Source organism: Cydia strobilella, chromosome 6, assembly GCF_947568885.1.
Source record: "Cydia strobilella chromosome 6, ilCydStro3.1, whole genome shotgun sequence".
NCBI classification, from domain to species: domain Eukaryota; kingdom Metazoa; phylum Arthropoda; class Insecta; order Lepidoptera; family Tortricidae; genus Cydia; species Cydia strobilella.
Window position 1 is genome coordinate 21,160,690 of NC_086046.1, and position 22,475 is coordinate 21,183,164.

The 22,475-nt window shown below is 39.1% G+C and overlaps 1 protein-coding gene across 1 annotated transcript; it reads left to right on the plus strand.

The window, feature by feature from the left end:
• Positions 1-32: 32 nt before the first annotated feature.
• Positions 33-20,594, plus strand: LOC134742256 (BTB/POZ domain-containing protein 9). Its single transcript, XM_063675286.1, has 15 exons — positions 33-213; positions 2,125-2,226; positions 2,590-2,753; positions 3,973-4,036; positions 5,396-5,552; positions 6,404-6,503; positions 7,538-7,666; positions 8,348-8,507; positions 9,436-9,658; positions 11,180-11,339; positions 13,271-13,398; positions 14,421-14,660; positions 15,211-15,289; positions 16,789-16,945; positions 17,521-20,594. Exons 2-15 carry the CDS (start codon positions 2,154-2,156, stop codon positions 17,637-17,639), a joined length of 1,953 nt encoding a protein of 650 aa, XP_063531356.1. The 5' UTR covers positions 33-213; positions 2,125-2,153; the 3' UTR covers positions 17,640-20,594.
• The last annotated feature ends 1,881 nt before the right edge of the window (positions 20,595-22,475 follow it).

The window sequence follows — 22,475 nt, forward strand, 5'->3', positions numbered from 1 at the left end:
GCTGTACAGTTGAATGTCAAAATTGTCAGAAATGTCAACTGCGCTGTTTGCGTTTTCCTGCAATATTTTTTTGTAATGAGGAAAATAGTTTTCGTTACAGTTAAATTAAATACATATGTGTGTTCCGTGCATGTTAAAACATAAATACAATAAATCTGGTGTTTAAAGAAGCAAAACTTTCTAATAGCCTCAAGGAATACCGTGACATCATTTGTGAGTGCAATACTATTTCTACATAGCAAACAGTAATACTTATTCAACTATCTAGCTTACCTTTGCAATATCCTCGTAAATGACAACTATTAATTTTCTATCCTACATTTGTTGTTAGAATTATGATAGTATTGGTGTATTAGTAATTATTATTTGTAAGTATATGCGTAATTCGAATTCATACAATCTTCTTACTTAATGTTTTTATTGCCTTTTTTGCTTGAATATATGCATCAAATTTTTGTTAATTGAGTTTTTACTACTTATTGATGTGTACCAACTGAATAGGTTTTAGATTTATATAAATAAGGTTTGTAATTGATTGACTTCAAATCATGTTGATTCAGAGGCTGTTGTTGTTATAAATTTATTTGACTCGAAATTCTTACACTATCCGCTGTTCTTAACCAATAATTATACTTTTATTGGAAATTTTCATAAAGTTACTTTAGTTATGTGTCCTATTTATTAAATTAAAACTTAGTGTTAGACCGCAGACTGGACGCACGCGGCGCGCGAAACCGTGAAAAAAAAAAGACTCATTATTAGTAGTCCATACTAGATTCCGTTGTCGGATTTATCTGACATTCAGATATTATGATGTTAAATTGACCTGAATACACCTTTACTAGATTTTAACCCTTTTCCAGGTTCTACCAATTTAGAAGGATTTCCCAATAAGTCCAAATATATTCCAAATAGCTACGTTTTTACCGATATGTCACATTTTCCAAAAGACTAATCTAATTTAAACCTGAATCCTGAATTTGAGGGATCGGAATTGCCATTTAGCGGGGGAATGTATTATGGGCACCCTTCCGCAGGGATCAGATCTGGGGGACTATTTTAGTTAGTTTTAATTTTGTTGTAATTTATTCTATAAGGTTATAATTTTATGTTTTCGCGTAAATAATGTAATGAAAAAAAAAAGTAAAAAAACATACTTATTTGAACCTTAAATTGGATTGCTAAGGTTGAAATTAAATTGACACATATGTCAATAAATCATACTATGCCTGCAAAAGGGTTAAGTACAGAGGGTAATAATGTCTAACCCCTCTTATTATAAACGCGCTACAAGTGTCAATTAGCCAATAATCATTTGTCTTAATCTGTCATTTTGACTTAAGTATTAGTAAGAAAGGCGGGTATAAACTGAAAATCTGTCAAAGAGCTATGGAACGGTCAATGTTAAAAATTAAAATTAAGGACAGAAACAGAAACGAAGTCATAAGAGAGAAAACTGGAGTAAAAGATATAATATACGCAATAAAAAAGAGCAAATGGGCCTGGGCTGGCCATATATGTCGAACAATGGATAACTGGTGGACTAAACGTGTCACAGAATGGTCACCAATAGGAATAGCGAGAAAGCAAAAAAGACCAAATAAAAGTTGGAGAGACGAGCTAGTGAACTTCGACAGATACTGGTGGAGAACAGCACAGGATAGGAAGGAACGGGAGAAACTGGGGGAGGCCTTTTCCGCACAAACGACATCAAATAATAAACCAATATGAAATTTTATGTAATTGTAAAAAAGAAGCATGAGATAAAGGCTATTACTATTACTACTATTACTATTACTAACAAAGGCGGGAAAAATGTAGCAAAATAGTAACGGATTGGTATCCAAGAAGTTTTGCATGGAGCCAGAGGACACTTCAAACAAGATGGGAGGATGAACTCACAGCGGGCCCGAACTGGAGAAGAGTGGCTTACGACAGACCCCAATGGAAAGAGCTAGAGGAGGCCTTTGCCAAGCGGCACACTGAGCTACGAGACATACTCTAACTCAGAATAAAAGGGCTACTATAGATAGATAGAAGAAAGGGATAAAGATAAATTAACAAATTGAGGCTTGTAGTGCGTTCTTGAATAAGGGGGTATAAGTAATTTTTTTTTGTTTGCAGCTCTAACAGTTGGCGGTTAGAGAGAAAAGATGAGTAGCCAACACCAGTACATGACGGTGAACAACACACCCAGCACGCGGGTTGGGGACATTGAACATATCAGTAAGTTAAATATAAGGTGGACAATGGTATAATGAAAAAAAAATACATGTGACTGACACAAGCCTACGTCATCGAGAACCTGTGAACAGCATGATAACGTACGCTTGGGTCAGTCACGTGGTTCGCGAGTCTTGGAAGAGAGTACCAGGCGGAGTATATTATCATACCATGGTACTGTCCCAAATTACATTGCACAATTTTTGGGGCATAGCCAAATTTTGTGCCTGAAAATTTTGATATCCTGTAAAATTCAGGACATTTGGTCACCTTGGTCAAGGACCATATTCTTCTATTATGTTTCTTGGTCAAGGACCGTATTTTTCAATTATGCTTCTGCATAGTATACAGATGTCCCACTTTCAGGCCATCTATCCGAACACATTGGCTCACTATGCCTCTCCTCCGAATACTCCGATGTAACCCTGATCGTAGAGGGGCAGAGGATCCCCGCCCACAAGGTCATCCTGGCTGCCAGCAGTGACTACTTTCGCGCGCTGCTGTACGGCGGCATGAGGGAGGCCAACCAGGTAATGATGATGATGACGAGACGAGTTTTCGAATATAACAAAAATATTGTTTTGCCAATCCGCAATACAATAACATGTTAGTCAATGAGGGCTACCGTTTTTGTGCTCACTAGTTGGCGCCACTGTAGATGTAGGTCCAGAAAAACAGATCTAAAAATTCTTCTATGTTTATTTTTATAAAATCAATACTTTCTAATATAGACAAAGGTATTTAACGTCTAAATGTGCCATTTTTCAACCTGTTTAATTTTATTTTAGTTGCCACTTTTTTTAAACTACTAACATTTATTGAGCTATATCTATTGTTTACCATGACTTATCCAAGATGGACAAAGATTTACCACAATTATAAATAAGGAGTGAAAATTCCCGGTAAAAAAGCTTTTTTTTTTTTTTTTTTTTTTCTGGTTTTTATGGAGGCTTTGGACACTCTAGGTGAACATGTCAGCCTCATGGGTGCTATCATAGTTCCCTACTCAAGGGAGAGGTCAATAAAGTGGTAAACACTGATTGCTTTGTCCGATATAGGTTCTGCCAACCAACAATTGATCTGTCCATTGTGCATGGAGCCCAGACTACCAAAAATTCTTTTTCTCAAGTCCGAATTCCGGACGCATTCCAACAACACGTGAGACAAGTCATCAGTCTTCTGACAGTTTGCACACAGTGGTGACGATTTAACACCCATCATGCACAGAAATTTGTTTGTAGACCCAAAACTTCTAGCATTTGACATTTTGAAAGACCTCCATCTACACTAGCGCCCCTAGTGGCGAAATTAAACGCGGTAGCCCTCATCAGTGCTAACCTGCTACATTTAAACACTTGCGTATTTTTTTTCATACAATTAATGATACCACCCTCCCACCATGGAAGGAAATACATAAAAATAAGGCAATAAAAATAAAATACAAAACACCAAAAGTACGAAACCCGACACGTGTTTCGTCTCTATACGAGTCATCATCAGGAGACGTTGGAGATGTTGACGGCCTGGTGTCCAACAACGGAATGAGCTGTGCCGACTGGTGGACTATCAATCTTTTCGACTTTCAATCGCCTGTCATGATTATTCAATCCAATTTCCTTAAAATGGAGCAGAAGTGTACTATATTGACAGCAATAACTGGGAACACCTTAAGTTTTATGATTCTCTAGCATAAAAAATGATCTCTGACATCTCTCACTTTGCTTTCATCCAACTTATCTCATTTTTCAGGCTGAAGTAGAGCTACAGGCACCGCTTCAGGCCTTCAAGGCACTGCTTCGCTATGTCTACTCAGGTTAGTGAATCATAATGCTAATATTTTGTATCTCCTTGGATTTCACGGACCTATAAGTCCCGGTCTTTTGATGGGCTTGCGTGGAGATATACCTATAGATCCAACACGTAGAGCCTTGGAGAGCTTTAATATCATGTAAATCGCCTACTGGAACCCGTTCAAAGGCGCAACAACACCCTTGAACCGGTCGCAGCAGGAATTGGGACTATTGCAGAAAAAGAGAACAGTATAAGTCTATGGATTAAAGTTTGGGTGGACACTGAGACTGGGTTATTGCAAAGACGTCCGGACACCTGACATAACAATGTTATGGAGTCAGGCGGTGACTTGCCACCCACTAGATGGGCCTCTGAAACTGCCGTCGTGAAGACAACCAGGAGCAACACCGGTGTGAGCGGCTTAGAGGTGTCGAGAGGTGTACGTAGCTTTCTACCCAGTGGCTGATCGCGTCTTATGCATGTTTCACTTCCACCCCTGGGGCTCATTTCTCGAACGGTATTAGACTAATCCATGAACTGTCAAGTCGTATGCGTTACCGTGGCAACACACTAATAATATTAGGCTAATACCGTTCGAGAAATGGGCCCCTGGAGCATATATTAGAGTAAGTCCGGGGTAGTTAGCCATAGTTTTTTTCGAACGTGATAAAAAAATAAGTTTACATGTAATTAAAGAAATCTTTATTTCGTCGTAAACTTTAATCAATTGACTTTTGAAAATGAAACAAATAAAAAAATATTTCTATTGAGATCAGCTGGAAAAAATGTTTCAAAAAAATTACAATTGGCCATCTCTCCCGAGGTATCCGGGTATCTACCTCGGAATTACCTATTTTTAACTTTCAACAACAACAATTACTTTTGACATGTGTAATACTCACTTGTTCTTTTGCAAACTGAATGTGCGGACTGATAATGTCCATGTTAAATAAATGTTAACGTTATGAAATAAAAATAAAAACAAATCTTCTCTCTCTCTCTCTCTCTCTCTCTCTCTGTTCTCTCTTTGACGTTATAAACTAACATAAGAAAAATGCAATATGCGTAAGCGGCTGTTGATAAATTAGAATTAGAATAGATCAAGGGCCTGACACTTTTTGATAGAGAAAGATAGTCTTATTGCGATTCCTATAAAAGGAAAGAGAACATAGTGCCATGCTTCGTCCTTATCACCGACCGGGTGGCATAATAGGTAAGAGGTTATGGCGAAATACCGAAATTTATAAGAGTGAAAGAGAAAAAATCCTATGCTGCCCAAATTTTATGTGAATATTCTTTCTCTTACCCCCGGTCGCTCGGTGGCGCGTCTATAACTACTTGTATATACTATGTCTATGGAATAGATATTAATTTGTTTCAGGCCACATGGGTCTCTCAAACCTCCGTGAAGACACAGTCCTGGACATGTTAGGACTGGCCCACCAGTTCGACTTCCAAGAGTTAGAGGCCGCCATATCAGACTACCTGCGACAGGTGTTAGCGCTGCGCAACGTGTGCTCCGTACTGGATGCCGCCAGGTAGGTAGAGGTAGTCTCCTAAACTGTCTTCCGTGGACGACGCAAAAGTGCTTGTATACATACATCAAAGAGGATATAATAGGATAGAGCTGTACAGTCCGTTAACTCTCAGAATGACATTCGTTTTTCGGGTAAAATCGGACGTAATCGCGTAACAGAAAATTACAGTGTCTTACTGATTTAGTTGCAATCCAACACCCAAAGAGTGCAGTCCTATTTTCAGCCTTAAACTATATAGAGTAGTTAATACCACCATAACTTGTAGGTAAATATTTAATTTCATATTTTTAGGCAAATAATTTAATGGGGGCTCATCTCAAAAAGGCTATTTCTGTAAATGGTCAATCACGAGAAATCATATATATATATATTTTCTTTATTTAGAAACAAACAGTCTCTTATATTAATATATTGTTACAATATAGGGTAAAAGACTTATAAACCTACAGTTTCCTAAAAACCGGTCAAGTGCGAGTCGGACTCGCGCACCGAGGGTTCCGTACCTTTTAGTATTTGTTGTTATAGCGGCAACAGAAATACATCATCTGTGAAAATTTCAACGGTCTAGCTATCACGGATCATGAGTTACAGCCTGCTGACAGACAGACAGCGGAGTCTTAGTAATAGGGTCCCGTTTTTACGAAACCCTAAAAAAGAGTATGAAAACTATATGACTTATATAAGTACTAAATTAAACTAGAAATAGAAATTCTAAGTTGTCAAATCAATGTTACAAAAATACTCTTTCATTTTAACAAAAATGGATCCCAAGGTCGTTCGTTTAAAACAAATCCTCAGCCAGCAAGTAGCTACTTCCGAGCTTCGACAATAATGTACTGTTTCTGTTGCAGACTCTACGGCCTCGACGCATTAATGGACTACTGTTACAATTTCTTAGACAGAAATGCCACAGAAGTCCTTCAACATGACTCTTTCTTACAGTTATCCGTTGTAAGTTTTTATACCACTTCCTTCAAACTGTTACACTACCGCCATACAAATGTATGCAAAAATTATTTTCAAAATTATACTGTTTGATCGCAGGCAAATGATATGTTGATAATTACATGTTGGATTGAATTTTTATTAAGGTAATATAGCCTCAAATTGTTGCCAAAGACATCCTTTAAAATTTCGAGTTTACTTTATGCAACGATTTAAAAAACCCTTATGTACTAGTTCATACTAAATAAAACGATTGTGTACTGGAAAACGATTTATGGATTTTTTTTACGCTTGCCATTTGGTAATGTCTGTTAAATTAAAAAAGAAAACTCCACAAAAAAACTGTTACCCGACTGCGACTTAGCGGTATAATTCTGAAAGTCGATTTTGTATACAATTGTATGGAAAAAATAACGAGTGCCTAAATATTTATGAGCGGTAGTGTATTTAGTAAAACAACATTGGAGTCGACTGTTACCAGCCCTAACTCTTTTTTAACAGTTTTTAAGTTCCGACTTCTGCTACTTTTTCTGCTAACCAAAATTGACCTTTACGTAGCATGACACATTGAGTTATTGTAATTTTGACATTATTGTCTAGTGACGTCATTTAACTTCTTTCGATCACACTTTTTTAACCAGGAATATTCAGTGACCGTGTACGTTGGAGGATCTGTCATCTTGTGGTGAAATTCTGCCATCTTGTGGCGTAAATTATTAACATAAGCTTGACATTTACATTTTGTTATCGTTAGGTCCTTAGTTAATTTTTTTTTAAACGTGCAGATATGTCTGCGAGCGATACTACTAACTTTGTAATTTTTGCCTTTAATATGAAATTTAGGTCCTTAGTTATCACAATTGCAAGATTATGACATTTACGTGTATCATTTTAACATTTATTGTTTTATTTGTGAAAATCTCTTGCGGGCTTACAGGTGACCCCAAAATGCTCACAAGATAATAATATTATTGAGATAAAATAACTATACAAATAATGTCAACCTACCTAATAAATAAATAAAATTATTGTCATACCAGGAGGCACTGCAAGGTCTTCTAGAGCGTGACTCATTCTTCGCGCCCGAGGTGGACATATTTAAGGCGGTCTGCAAGTGGTTTGACGCCAACCAGCAATGGGTCAAGTCTGAGAGCGGACAGGCACAAGTGGTAATAAAAAAACTTGCTATGTTACTTTCATAAATTAGACTGTCAGATGCCGCAGCGAACCTCGCATGCGAGACATTAACCTTTCAGTGGTCCCTAACCCTATGTTGGGTAAACTCGACTTATTTGGTGACACACCTAATTCGGTGATACAAGTTTTGAAGCATGACACCGAGTAAAGCTAGTGAATTAGGGCCTTTTAAATGGGCCTCACGGCAAAGCCGCCGAAACCGTGAAGCCGTGAGGTCTTATTTAATTACGTTGATGTAAACTCTCCTTGAGGTAGTGACATATTTATATTCGAAAAATGAACATTCTAAATTAATTGAATTTAAACTATTGTGAGACATACTAAGGCTTAGAACGCACTGTGATTAATTTCTTGCGGTTTCAGTCTTTTAAGTGCGTGCGCTTATAAAGAATGCCGTACGTTACATTTTGTCCGGTTGCGGAACCGCTTTTGAAAAACCGCAGGGCGTTTTAAGCCTAACTTAGGTAACTTAGCGGTTGCGGTAGCGGTAGCAGTGCAGTACGTGACGCCCGCCCGTCGTGACCGCTACTCACTCGAGCACTGTTAGTGCTTGAAAATGGAGACCTAGGCTCTCCGAAACATGTCGCGCGAGTGACTAAAAATACGTGAGGGAAACCGCCAAGTTATTCTAAATTAGTTTCTATTCCCAACAGGAGAAGATCCTAAAATGCGTGCGTCTAACATTAATGAACCTCGAGGAACTACTGCGAGTTGTCCGACCATTCGCGCCCGTTACCCCCGACATGTTGCTCGACGCCATCCACGATAAGACTCGAACCCGCAGCACGGACTTACGTCATCGTGGATTATTACGTAAGTCCTTATATGAGGCCTAACTTCAGTCGGTAAGAAATTTCTTTTTAGGGTTTCGTACCCAAAAGGTAAAAACGGGACCCTATTACTAAGACTTCGCTGTCTGTCTGTCTGTCCGTCTGTCACTAGGCTGTATCTCATGAACCGTGATAGCTAGACAGTTGAAATTTTCACAGATGTATTTCTGTTGCCGCTATAACAACAAATACTAAAAACAGAATAAAATAAATATTTAAGTGGGGCTCCCAAACAATAAACGTGATTTTTTTCTTCCGTTTTTTGTGTAATGGTACGGAAACATGTTTTGCTCATTTTGTTATTACTGTCCCTCTAAAAAACATAATATGTATTTTGCATTACTGTTAACGCTCAGTAGCCAACATAATTTTTGCATGTATTGACCTATCTCATTAAGTGAAATGTAATATTTCTTTTGAGACAAATAAAAATATCTTTAACCCGAAACATTCGTGCGCGAGTCGGTCTCGCACCTGGCCTGTTTTTTTTTCTACGTGTTTTTGGATGGGCACCGATCTTTAGTCCACCGACGGACCGACAGCTGACTTTCACGAGGTTTCATTATACATCTTGCTTAGCCACTTTCCGCGTTTTCTCAAGAACAGTATAGAAATCTATTGCTGACTTACGGCACAGAATAAGTAATAGTATTATCATACAGAACGGCCACGCACCGCCCCGCAACAGCAGATTGACGACCTTTTGCCGACCGCTCAGTACTGTTTTTGAACAACTTACTCACACAATGACGCATGCCGCGTGTACAGACGTGCCGTTCACACATAGAAACGTGATTTTTGATGTATAGCGTGTCCGCCCTGTGCTTACGGTCCATGTCGAATATGTCTAACTAAGGTGTTGGCCTACGGTATATAGGAAGGATGTTTCTATATTTTTTTCTTTTCTTCAGTACCCGAAGAAAACGTGGCAACACTAAAACGAGGGGCTCGCGTCATCGCTGGCGATATGCGCTCAGCGCTCCTAGACGGCGATTGCGAAAACTATGATATGGAGCGGGGATATACTCGACATACCATCAGTGACGATCCCAACAACCCGGGGATACTAGTTCGACTCCCGGCCCCGACCATCCTGAACCATTTGAGGCTGCTGCTTTGGGACAGAGACAACAGGTCAGTACGTCTCAATCAGGCTTATTATTGTACTAGTTTGCATAGTTATCTTGTTCGAGGATTACCAGGAATACGCAATATAATCTAAAAATCGATTGGCTAGTACGGAAATCTGCCACAATTTGATTGTGATTAAACATTTTCTTCGTTCGGTCTCTTTCAATTTTGTGGTTTTCTTTAATGGTATATTTTCCGCACCCCCCTTGGCACTACACCCTTCTGGAGTGTGCCTTACTGATAAAGAACTATTTATTGAACCATAGAGTAACTTATACTAAAGCGGTACTGTCATAGTAAATTTTGTAACCCCAGTAAATTCACTGCCATCTGTCGACACACTTCTAAAAATGAAGATTTATAAAAATACGATAAAATGTATTTAAATATGGATAAATGATTTTTTTACTTGCATTAATTACTTTTATGATTTTGACCCATGTTCTTTCACTGATATGCGTTAAAATTGTTAAATAACAAACGAAACCGTCAACGCCATCTATACGAAAGTAGGCCAAAGCTAGTAGCGCCCTCTGATCGAGAATCAAATTATCTTGATTTTCGAGGCACGTTTTTTCCTTAGACTGTAACCATCTATTACGGAGTTATATCTATCTATCTATCATTGATTGAACGAAATCCTTCTAATTCTAAGACTTAACATTGTACATAGGCCTCTGCTTGCGATCGACACCATAAGCTTCTACTTATGGTGCCGTCTCCTGTCAGAGGTTGGCTATCATTAGGGCTATTATAAGCATAAACTTATCAGCTAGTTATTTCTGAAACAATATTCGGTTTTTTACCTAAATCCTAATTACTTTTTGTGGGCTTAGGAAGAACATATAAAATGTGGAGCCTGTGAACATTAACCTTAACAATTTTAACTATAAAACTCCCGTGAGACTCAAACATATTAGAAAACGAGCAATTTATCACAATAATGTAGATATAAAAATAACATGGAAATAATACAAAAATACAGGACTTGAAAGTTTCAAAATTTAAGTTATTTTTTAACTCCCAAAAAGGAAAAAAGAAAGAGTATTCGATTCCTTACAATTTATCAAAAAAAAATAATGTATCATAACTATATACATAAACGCAATATTTCACCGACAAAAAGGCAATTTTCTTGTTTTGTTCATACATTCAAAATGGGCTCTTAGTGACCTTGACGTCACGTTCACTTATCGTTTTGTTAGGATCGTTTTGAGAGTGAAGTATGACTGTCGGACTGACTATCATTTCTGACTTTTGTATTGCTTTAATGCAATGGGTCCCATATAGTCATAGGATCCTAAAAATAAACTTGATCGATTGAAACCATTAATGAAAATTTGTCATCTAGCCTATGGCAAATGGCACAATGCACAATTTTCGCATTTTTCCCCTTTTCTTATTTGGTTTTTGTTTGAATTATGCGATTACGCACTTTTGCACTTTTAGTAGTAGTAGAGTGACGCGGTTTAAAATAATCTAATATTAACCTTAACAGAAAAAAAATCCTGACATTTTTTGCAGATCATACGCATACTTCATAGAAGTCTCAGTGGACCAGAAAGACTGGGTGCGAGTGATCGACCACAGCAAGTACTACTGTCGCTCATGGCAGAACCTGTACTTCCCGGCCAGAGTGGTCCAGTACATCAAGATAGTAGGCACCAGCAATACTGTCAACAAGGTAGGTTAGGTAGTAGCGAGTGACTGAGTGCGAGTGATCGACCACAGCAAGTACTACTGTCGCTCATGGCAGAACCTGTACTTCCCGGCCAGAGTGGTCCAGTACATCAAGATAGTAGGCACCAGCAATACTGTCAACAAGGTAGGTTAGGTAGTAGAGAGACTGGGTGCGAGTGATCGACCACAGCAAGTACTACTGTCGCTCATGGCAGAACCTGTACTTCCCGGCCAGAGTGGTCCAGTACATCAAGATAGTAGGCACCAGCAATACTGTCAACAAGGTAGGTTAGGTAGTAGCGAGTGACTGAGTGCGAGTGATCGACCACAGCAAGTACTACTGTCGCTCATGGCAGAACCTCTACTTCCCGGCCAGAGTGGTCCAGTACATCAAGATAGTAGGCACCAGCAATACTGTCAACAAGGTAGGTTAGGTAGTAGAGAGACTGGGAGCGAGTGATCGACCACAGCAAGTACTACTGTCGCTCATGGCAGAACCTGTACTTCCCGGCCAGAGTGGTCCAGTACATTAAGATAGTAGGCACGAGCAATACTGTCAACAAGGTAGGTTAGGTAGTAGAGAGACTGGGAGCGAGTGATCGACCACAGCAAGTACTACTGTCGCTCATGGCAGAACCTGTACTTCCCGGCCAGAGTGGTCCAGTACATCAAGATAGTAGGCACCAGCAATACTGTCAACAAGGTAGGTTAGGTAGTAGCGAGTGACTGAGTGCGAGTGATCGACCACAGCAAGTACTACTGTCGCTCATGGCAGAACCTGTACTTCCCGGCCAGAGTGGTCTAGTACATTAAGATAGTAGGCACCAGCAATACTGTCAACAAGGTAGGTTAGGTAGTAGAGAGACTGAGTGCGAGTAACCACAGCAAGTACTACTGTCGCTCACGGCAGAACCTCTACTTCCCAGCCAGGGTGGTCCAGTACATTATGATAGTAGGCACCTGCAATACTGTCAACAAGGTAGGTTAGGTAGTAGAGAGACTGGGAGCGAGTGATCGATCACAGCAAGTACTACTGTCGCTCATGGCAGAACCTCTACTTTCCGGCCAGAGTACTGCCAATACTGCCAACAAGGTTTATATCAAAATATTCGAAGCAGATTTTCATGGAACATAGTTTTATATCCTACCGGCTGCGCCAATGTCAGTTTGTTTTCAAGTAGTCGTAATATTGGAATAAGATTAATTTCGTGCAGCAAAATGAAATTATGAAAATAGGCTTATTTTAACTCCTCCATTTTTATAAATTCAACAATTTATAACCTCTTTATTTCGTAAAATGGACTGTCGTTTTTAGACTGGACTCTTCAATTGAAATGTTGTAAAAATAGCGGATATTACTGCAATGTTCTGCAGAGTGCAGCACTAGCCTCTGTAGTAAACCATAGAGTAACTTATACAAACTGTACCTTCAACAGGTTTTTGACAAGTTTTCAGAGATAATAAAATATGACATTGATGCATCAAAGCGGTTTGTTTACAGACGACCTACCGGGAAACGCGAATCCGAAATTTCGCTATCTGCCTCTTCATCGCTCGAATATGGAAGAGTGACATAGATGTTAGATAAAAGAAAAATCGATTTTCTTGTTTTGCGATAGACCCTCAGATTGTGGTAGTTGCGCCCCCCGCGCAGAGTTTATTTACAAGTAGTTATAGACGCGCCACCGAGCGACCGGGGGTAAGAGAGAATATTCATATAAAATTTGGGCAGCATAGGATTTTTTCTCTTTCACTCTTACACATTTCGGTATTTCGCCATCGCCTCCTACCTATGATGCCACCCGGTCGGTGATAAGGACAAAGCATGGCATTATTTTCTCTTTCCTCTTATAGGAATCGCAATAAGACTATCTTTCTCTATCAAAGAGTGTCAGGCCCTTGCTATTAATCAATACGGTTCGTGTTTTGTTCTAGGTATTTCACGCAGTGGCTTTAGAAGCGATGCATACAGCGCGCGTGCCTCCACTGAGTAACGGCCTCGTCCGGCCTCTACACAACGTCGCCACCGTCGAGTTGTCCGCGGTCGTCATTGAGGGCATCAGGTCAGTGTCTACATATCATTATTAGTAAACCGGCCAAGTGCGAGACGGACTCGCGCACAAAGGGTTACGTACCATTACGCAAAGGCAAAATACCAAAAAATCACGATTTTTGTATGAGAGCCCCACTTAAATATTTGTCTTATTATGTTTTTAGTATTTGTTGTTATAGCGGCAACAGAAATACATCTGTGAAAATTTCAACATACTCGGCAGTCCCCGCCAGTCATCGTCTATCATCGCCAATGATCGCCTGCGACCCGTGAGTTGTCGGTTTTTAGGGCACGCATCAAAGGGTGTGGACGCTTGCACCACAGAATAACTAATAGTACTACCGTACAGAAAATTCACTCCTTCACAAAAGTCAGATTTAGGTATAAAATTAGACCTATACTCGCCGCCTGCAAGCAAAATTGAAACTTATAACCGCGCACGAACCGTGAATCTTCTTTGCGCGCCGCAGTTTTATGACCGAGCTGCGAGTGTCGGCACGGGGTTGTCACGCCACAAGTTTTTGTACCTATACCTACTGATTTATTATTTTTAAGATAAATATGTGGGAATTACAGACGTTGATTCTGTAAACATATTTTTTTTATCCCGAGATAGTATGTCTGATTCTCATGGAAGTATGCCACCGAAGTACTTATTCCTTTGAAAACATTTCGGTCAATATAGTCCGGAATTTAAAAAAATGTTATTTCTGCTTCCTTGTTCTTCCGTTTATTTAGACATCCGTAAACAGATCAATATCTATAGATTTCGATTTTGAAGGCATTATGTATTTTCAATTTTGCGCGAGTCGAGCGGCAGCCCATTGCCATACGCCTGCCCGGGAGGCGCGCCGGCAAAATCTACCTAAACTGCGAAGTGACATCCCCCTGCTTGCACGATGATCTTGCCGATGATAGACGATAATACTATCAACGATCATCGCCGATAATGTAGAGGAGACATTAGAGTTTCATTTGTAGTTATTTCGTTAAAATGAAAGTACGAGTATGAAATGTTTTATCTCCCGCCAGTCGGTCCCGCAACGCGCTCCTGAACGGCGACACGGAGCACTACGACTGGGAGCAGGGCTACACGTGCCACCAGCTCGGCTCCGGCGCCATCGTGGTGCAGCTCGCGCAGCCCTACCTGCTCTCCTCCGTGCGCCTGCTGCTGTGGGACTGCGACTACCGCCACTACTCCTACTACGTGGAGACCAGCGTCAACTACTGGGACTGGGAGACCGTCTGCGACCGCACCAGAGACGCCGCCAGGTATGGTGGTGTCGTTATACCAAACCTGTGAGAAATGAGCGTACAGCCAGGTGGGCTAGGAAGTGGAAATGCGATTGGTTAGAAAACGTAACAGGAAAATAAGCTACTGGAAAATAAAATTAATGGGAAAATATGCGAATGGTTAGAAATGCTCTCGGGAAATCAGGGGTCGGAAACCGGTATTTGCTCCATACAAAAATACCGGTATTATTAAGTTCTTTTTCGTTCTTTTGTTTATAATTTCGTTTTTAATGGGACGTTTTAATAATGCAAAATTGTTTACTAAATACATGATTCAGTCCTACGTAATGAGCATAAAAAAAATCAAAATATTGGGCTATTTCGGGGTTTTAAAAAAATACCGGTTCCGAGCCCTGCGGGAAATAGCTTCCATTGAGAAAAAATAAAATGGTAAAAATTGCGAATGGCAAAAATCGCGATCTGGAAAAAAACGATTTTCGGAAGAGAGAGTACACACTCGTGTAGAGAAGGCATTAATATGTATTGAATTATAGATAGTTCAATTTATAGATATATAAATTTGTTACAGATCGTGGCAGGTGATATACTTCTCTCCGCGTCCAGTGTCCATTATTCGCGTCGTCGGAACTAACAATTCAGTTAACGAGGTACTATTATTTATGAGTCTCTTACTGCGTTTTTTTTTTTTTTTTTTTTTTTAATTTTTTTTTTTTTTTATTAGAAACAAACAGTCTTATAAAACATGTAGGTGAATAAGCTGACAGCTAGAATTTATTACAATGTAGACCTATAGTTTCCTGCGTTTTGGTTCACTTCTAGATTTATTTCTTTAGGAGGTCAATTCTTTTGTGATTTTTTTATGAATGTTCGTCAATTTCACGAATACGGCTGAGTGAGAGCTGCAAATCAAATCAAAATAAACACAGACTTCCGGTTCGAACGCCATCTTGATAGTAGCCTCGTGATTAATTCCTTTGTTTTTTGCTCATTAATATTGTTTAAAGTGTAATATCGATAGCTTTATTATACAATAATCTAATGTGGTACTGTGCAGTGAATGGAGAATTAATCTCAAAGCGTGTTTAACCACCATTTTGGAGTCAACGGCCGGTAGTCCACGTGCTTCTCGTAAAATCCAGCTATCGGTTTTACGAGACAACTACAACAACCACCGAACAGCGTCGTGCTCTAAGAGCATTTATTTTGTTCCTACCCTTTTACGTGACATTGGCTACGGGCAACACCGCCCTCAAGTCCATCAAGAAAAGAAAGAAAGAAAATAAACACAAACTGTGTGACGTCACATTAACTTTTAAATTCTTTTATTCGCTTTACAGTTAAATAACAAGTTTATAGAACGATAATCGTTTTTAATCGTCTAATTTTCTTTCATAATCTGTTTTGGGTTATAAAATTACTAATATTTCTTTTGCCAAAAATATTTTGATAAACTATTAATTAATTAATAGTTTATATCTAATATTAATGTATATTAATTAACTATTAACTTAATTCGATTTGCCGATTTCACTGAAAAAATGTGACGTCACACCAGGGGGGAGGGGTTTGCCAAATGTGACCGAGAGTGACAAGGAAGAGGTCAAAAAACCTCGAAATTTGTGTGACGTAATTAATGGATGAACTCTTTAAGCGTGAAGAGGTAACAGACAGACAGACAGACAGACTTTCGCATTTATAATATTAAGTATGGATTAGTATTAGTTATATGTGCAATAATAACTAACGAAAGAGAGTGATATTGACGTTTTTAATAGTAACATCACAACTATAAGACGGATTCTGGAAAACAAATTACTTAAGTGAGCGAGTCGTATGCGACAGCATACTCATAATAATATTATTGTATCGATCGATGTATTTTATTAATAAGTTTTGTTTTTCTTAGCTCAGTATATTAAGAGTATTGAATTGTGGGTATTTATTAAGTAGGTATTCACATTTTGAAATTAGTATTTAGTTGAATACGTTGTAAAATTTTAGTGCTAACCACCAATTATGTGTTAACTTGTTGCTATTGGTGGGAACCTATAATTGGCTTTTTGTTATTTACTTATATAACTATTGTATAATTGATAGCTGTTGGTTCCCCGAAAAATAAATAAATAAATAATGTGTTGTCTTGAAGGTGTTTCACATGGTGCACTTGGAGTGTCCGTCGCAGGTGGAGGAGACCCCCGGCGACCCGGCCGCCAAGAAGCCCCGCTCTGACAGTCAGCCACCCCCCGCACCCGCACCCGCGACCGCCCCCCCACCCGCCGGCAACAACACTAATGCCATAGCCGGTAAGTCTCAATTAGGGCTACCGTTTTTGTGCTCGCCAGTTGGCGCCACTGTAGATGTAGATCGAGAAAACAGATCTCAAAATTATTCTATGCTTATTTTTATAAAATCAATACGTTCTAATATACACAAAGGTATTTTAACGTCTAAATGTGTCATTTTTTCAACCTGTTTAACTTTGCAAATATTTTAGTTGGCACTTTTTTTAAACCAATAACATTTATTGAGCTATATCTATTTGTTTACCATGATTAATCAAAGATGGAAAAAGATTTACCACAATTATGAATAAGGAATGAAAGTTCCCGATAAAAAAGCTTGAAACCCCCCAAACTTCTACGCATTTGACATTTTGAAAGACCTCCATCTACACTAGCGCCCCTAGCGGCGAAATTAAACGCGGTAGCCCTCATTCGGTAAATCAGATGAAAATCTCCCAAAATTATATTTTAATCCTCTTTTCGGAATTATCCTACGGTTTTCGACATTCGGAATGATCCGAATACACCTTCAGTGTTCAGACCGAGTTTAATATTATGTCAGCATGTCGTTTTACAAAGTGTGTGCACATGTTTAGCCGCCCCCGCCCCCGCCCCCGCCGCGGGCGTCCCCCGCGCCGCGTCCCCGCCCCCCGCGCCCGCGCTGCCCCCCGCCGAGACCGCCACGGAGGCCGAGGAGCGCTACGACGAAGAATGAACACGGGGGGTATGTTTGAGATTACAATTGCACACTGAATACACCGGAAGATATTGGACCGATGGTTGTCTAGCTCTGGCTGGCAGTGCTAAATTGTGACGTTTTCAACCAAAAGGTACCACATTGTCGTTTGTCGATAAGGTTGATTTCAAATTGAAACTATATGGAAATAGCGCCTTATTGACAACAGACAATAAGTAACCTTTTGGTTGAGAATGGCACAATTCTCTATAGGTACATAATCACAAGTACAAAACTGAATTATGTACTGGATTATAGACAGTTTCGCTATTTAAATTGTATTTTGTATTGTTTTAATTCTTTAGCAGCATTAAGATATTTTTACGAACAAAAACATATCAAGCCAGAGGTTACCAACCTTCGATCCTATTTCTATTGTCACATCGATTCATCGTAATACGTTTATCAATTACTGTCAATGGCGTACACAATTGTGACGTTTTCAACCAAAAGGTACCACATTGTCGCTTGTTGATAAGGTTGATTTCTAATCAGGGGTCGGAAACCGGTATTTGCTCCATACAAAAATACCGGTATTATTACGTTCTTTTTCGTTCTTTTGTTTATAATTTCATTTTTAAGGGGACGTTTTAATAATGCAAAATTGTTTACTAAATACATGATTCAGTCCTACGTAATGAGCATAAAAAAATTCAAAATATTGGGCTATTTCGGGGTTTTTAAAAAACACCGGTTCCGAGCCCTGTTTCTAATTGAAGCTATATGGAAATAGCGCCTTACTGACAGGCGACAATAAGTACCCTTTTGGTTGAAAATGGCACAATTGTCGGTTCAATTTACGTAATAAGTATATCAAAAGCGCACTAAAGATTGAAAAGGTCCTGATATGTGAAAATATGTTGTAATATATCTCACTTTTAAATTTTCCAACAAATTGTAGAAATTATCGCGTTGCACTAAAGCGCCTCCCTAGCTAGCGTAAGACTAGCTTTATTAAGAGCTTCATACCATTAGTATAGCTAAGTTAGGGCAGGAGTTCTGAACCATTAAGATGACCCTTCACTTTCAAAGAAAACCGAATGAAAACCAAAACTACAAGAAAACAGAATGGATTTACATACTTATAAAGAATAAAGATACCAGGGACCGGACAACCCTTTCCGCGATAAAACCCTTTCAATGGGCGACACTTAAACACGGCTAACACATTGAAAGACTTTCCCTTTTGAACTGCAAGCCCATTCATACCCTTACCTTTGACTAACCCTTACCGAAAAGCTAACCAAAAATAAGGCTAGCTCTTAATAAGGGTTACCCTTATCTTTAAGCGCTTTTTATAAAGGTTTCCCTTTGCGTGAAAGAGACAGGATTAGTATATATCTACGGTAGTGTATGAAAAGGAAGGAAAATACGTGCCTAGTCAAAGAACGCCGCCGTCGCCGCCGACGATCGCTCGGATTCGAAGTAATGTATGCTTTATGAAGAAGGTAGACGACTTAAATTAGCACGCTTATATGCTAAAAGGGAAGCCCTTTATAAGGCTAACCCTTATAAGCAATATGCAAGGTGTTGGTGAGCGGATGATAAGGGTTTTGTAAGGGTATTTGGGCTACCGATTACTCAAATGTGGTAGCTTTATATAAGGGTTTTTAAAACCAAAACAAAGGGTTTCGTCTGGCAAAGGGTATGGTGAGTTAAGCCTTATGCAATACCCTTATAAAACCCCGATAAGGGATAGCGGGCCGGTCCCTGAAAGTGACATGAAAACTTTTGTGTGTCAACGCAAAAAGGTTGGGCATCCCTGTTATACGGATATTGTCCACTGGCTATATGTGCCATTTTCAACCAAAAGGGTACTTATTGTCGCTTCTCAGTAAGGCGCTATTTCCATATAGCTTCAATTAGAAATCAACCTTATTGACAAGCGACAATGTGGTACCTTTTGGTTGAAAACGTCACATATGAATACTTCGAAATCTTTTTGATAGATCATGAACATATAATTTGATAAGGAATAATCATACGATAATAAACCGAAAAAACTATTTTTTTATAATGTTAATTAATTATGTTGAAATTAAATTATATGGTATCAATCAATACCATTTATTTGTATGCCAACCTCTTTCTACAGGATGATTCTCTTGAAAGTATCTTAAACGTTGTATTGTATACCCATGAAAGCAGCTGCTGAGCTACTTTCAAGAGAATTACCTCGTACAAAAAGATGCTAAACGAAAACCAGCTTGATTAAATATTTGGGGCATTTTCTATGAAAAGGGACCTTATTGTCGATGGCGCTTAGGCCGCACAGCGTCGCGCGGCATTGTATTTATATCGGAACATCGTTTATAATGACGTAAACGCCATCGACACTAAGGTTCCTTTTTATAGAAAATACAACATTTGGTCTCATACAAACATTTCATCCTTACAAAAAAATGAAATCGATTTATACCATAATAAAATTGTCATAGTACGGTCCAGGAATTTATTTCAGTACCATTTTGTACCTTGTCACATTACAATAGTATGAGGTCCCTAGCGACTTTCATATTGATTGTCACTGTGACAAGGTACGAAATGGTACAGGAAATAAATTCTTCGACTACCAATTGCAAATGACAGAGCTTGTTGATTAGGAGTATCTGTTAGTGTTCAATATCATCCATCCTTCTCTAACGCACAAAGCTGGTTAGTGTGAAAGAGAATACAAGCTGACGTATGTACTGCGATTCATGTGAAGATAATCGCTAAGTGATTTTAAATTCTATACCATAGGGATAGAGTTCATAATCGAGTGGGAATCTTTTAGGCAGTGGGCAGCTTTTTATAAACAGTCACATAAATGATGATTAACAAATATACGAATACAACTGAAATATCATGTATAAAATCAAATTAAGTATAACTACTAGACTCAATATATAGTATCATCAAATAAATGTGTCGTTTTCAAGCAAAAGGTACCACATTGTCGCTTGCCATAGGGACGCTCTGAGAGGTTCTTCGTCCTTATGGTAAGCGACAATGTGGTACCTTTTGATTGAAAACGTCACAAATTATGATGTAACATAAGTATAATATTTAAGGCAAATTAACTGTCACATTTTTTACATATTTTTCTCAAACATCGTACAGTAAAAGAATTTATTTTCAGTACCATTTCGTACCTTGTCACAGGAACAATCAATATGAAAATGTCTAGATACCTCATACTATTCACTGTGACAAAATACGAAATGGTACTGAAATTAAATTCCTTGACCTTACAAATTACTGACTTCCGTACATTTCAAACTTTCACCGTGCGTGTTTTATTAAACAAACTTATGTAGGTACAGTCAGAAGCAGAAGTTGCTAAGCGGGCGAGGTGTTCAAAACTATCTCTCTTAACAATAAAGTCGCGTCAAGATCATTTTGAACACCTCGCCCGCTTAGCAACTTCTGCAGCTAACTGTACTGGCACATTGTTAAATCGATGTTAGTGTTTGAGTCGCCTAATAGGGAGCGTGCATAAACTGTAGGGGGCAGCACAGGAGACGTCAGATTTTTGGCGCGAGGCGTAAATGTGTAGTTTATGCTTCCAAAGTAGCCCACAAGATGGCAGCACTTGCTTTGGCGTGAAGTGTCAATGTACATGTTTATGCTTAGAATAAATTTAGCATCGATCGCAGACGTTTCTGCTTGTTAAAAATTAATTTACATGTTTATCGTTCCGATTCAGGCCACAAGATGGCAGACCCTCCAACGCGCACGGTCCCTGATTGAAATTGTCAATCGTTCAGATTGCCCTTAGTTCGTGATAATGTTTATATAAGTTATTCCATGTTAGTGTAGTTTCGATTGTCAATCTGTCCGCGCGCGAATTCCGTGCACGGCTGAGGAATGTTAGGAATGTTGGGCGTCATGACAGTGGTGTCATTTTGTACGTACGGGCGCGGCGCACCCCCCCCCCCCCCCCCCACTTTCTCGACCTCCGAATGCACGGAATTGGCGCGCGGACAGTAGTTATTTAGTCCTTAAGATGTTTTCTAGTCTATATATCTTGGCCGGCTTTGTTTGATTATATTTGGCTAACAAAATCTTTTGTACTAACAGCAACAAACTTGGCTTAATATTTATAGACCTTAAAGCTGCCTTTCCACTGAGGCGGAGATGAGCGAAGGTGAGAGGAGGTTGATCCCCACCAATGGCATTGGTTGTCTTCTCCGCTCCGCTGGATTCATAGACATAGTATAATAGTTATAGACATGAAACTGAGCGACCAGGGATAAGAGAAAGACATACTCGTATTCATGTATTGACAGTTTAATGTATGGCAGCATAATCCTTTTTCTCTTTCACTTATAAATTTCGTTATTTCGCCATCGCCTCCTACCTATGCTGCCATAACCCGACCATGAAAAAAAACCCGGTCGGTGATAAGGACAAAGCATGGCACTATTTTCTCTTTCCTCTTATAGGAATCGCAATAAGACTATTTTTCTCTATCAAAGAGTGTCAGGCCCTTGGCTGGATTACAACCGATGCTAATGCCAAGGCTAGGGAAAAGGCAGCCTAACTCGTTGCAATGTTTACAAAATAGTCCGTCAGCTGAGGTGACGATAGTACACCATCCGATCTTAAACTTTATTACGATGAGGTAAGGTCTTCATTTCTAGCAGATATAATCAAGCAATGCCACCTTTCAGAGGTCTGTTTGTGAAATATCATGGGATAATAAAATAATAATCATAATTGTTTATCATCAGAAGGGCCGCAGGTATGCCATGACGCCTTCGCTCTGAAAAAAATACCTTCGAAAAAAATTGGCTAGGTATTTTCTGTCTCACATATTTGTATCTGTAACCT

Excerpts from the sequence above, each read along its gene's own strand:
- LOC134742256 (XM_063675286.1), top strand. The coding sequence starts at position 2,154 with ATGAGTAGCCAACACCAGTACATGACGGTGAACAACACACCCAGCACG. Across the intron at positions 2,754-3,972 it reads GCATGAGGGAGGCCAACCAG|GCTGAAGTAGAGCTACAGGC; the intron begins GTAATGATGATG and ends CTCATTTTTCAG. Across the intron at positions 16,946-17,520 it reads CAACACTAATGCCATAGCCG|CCGCCCCCGCCCCCGCCCCC; the intron begins GTAAGTCTCAAT and ends GCACATGTTTAG.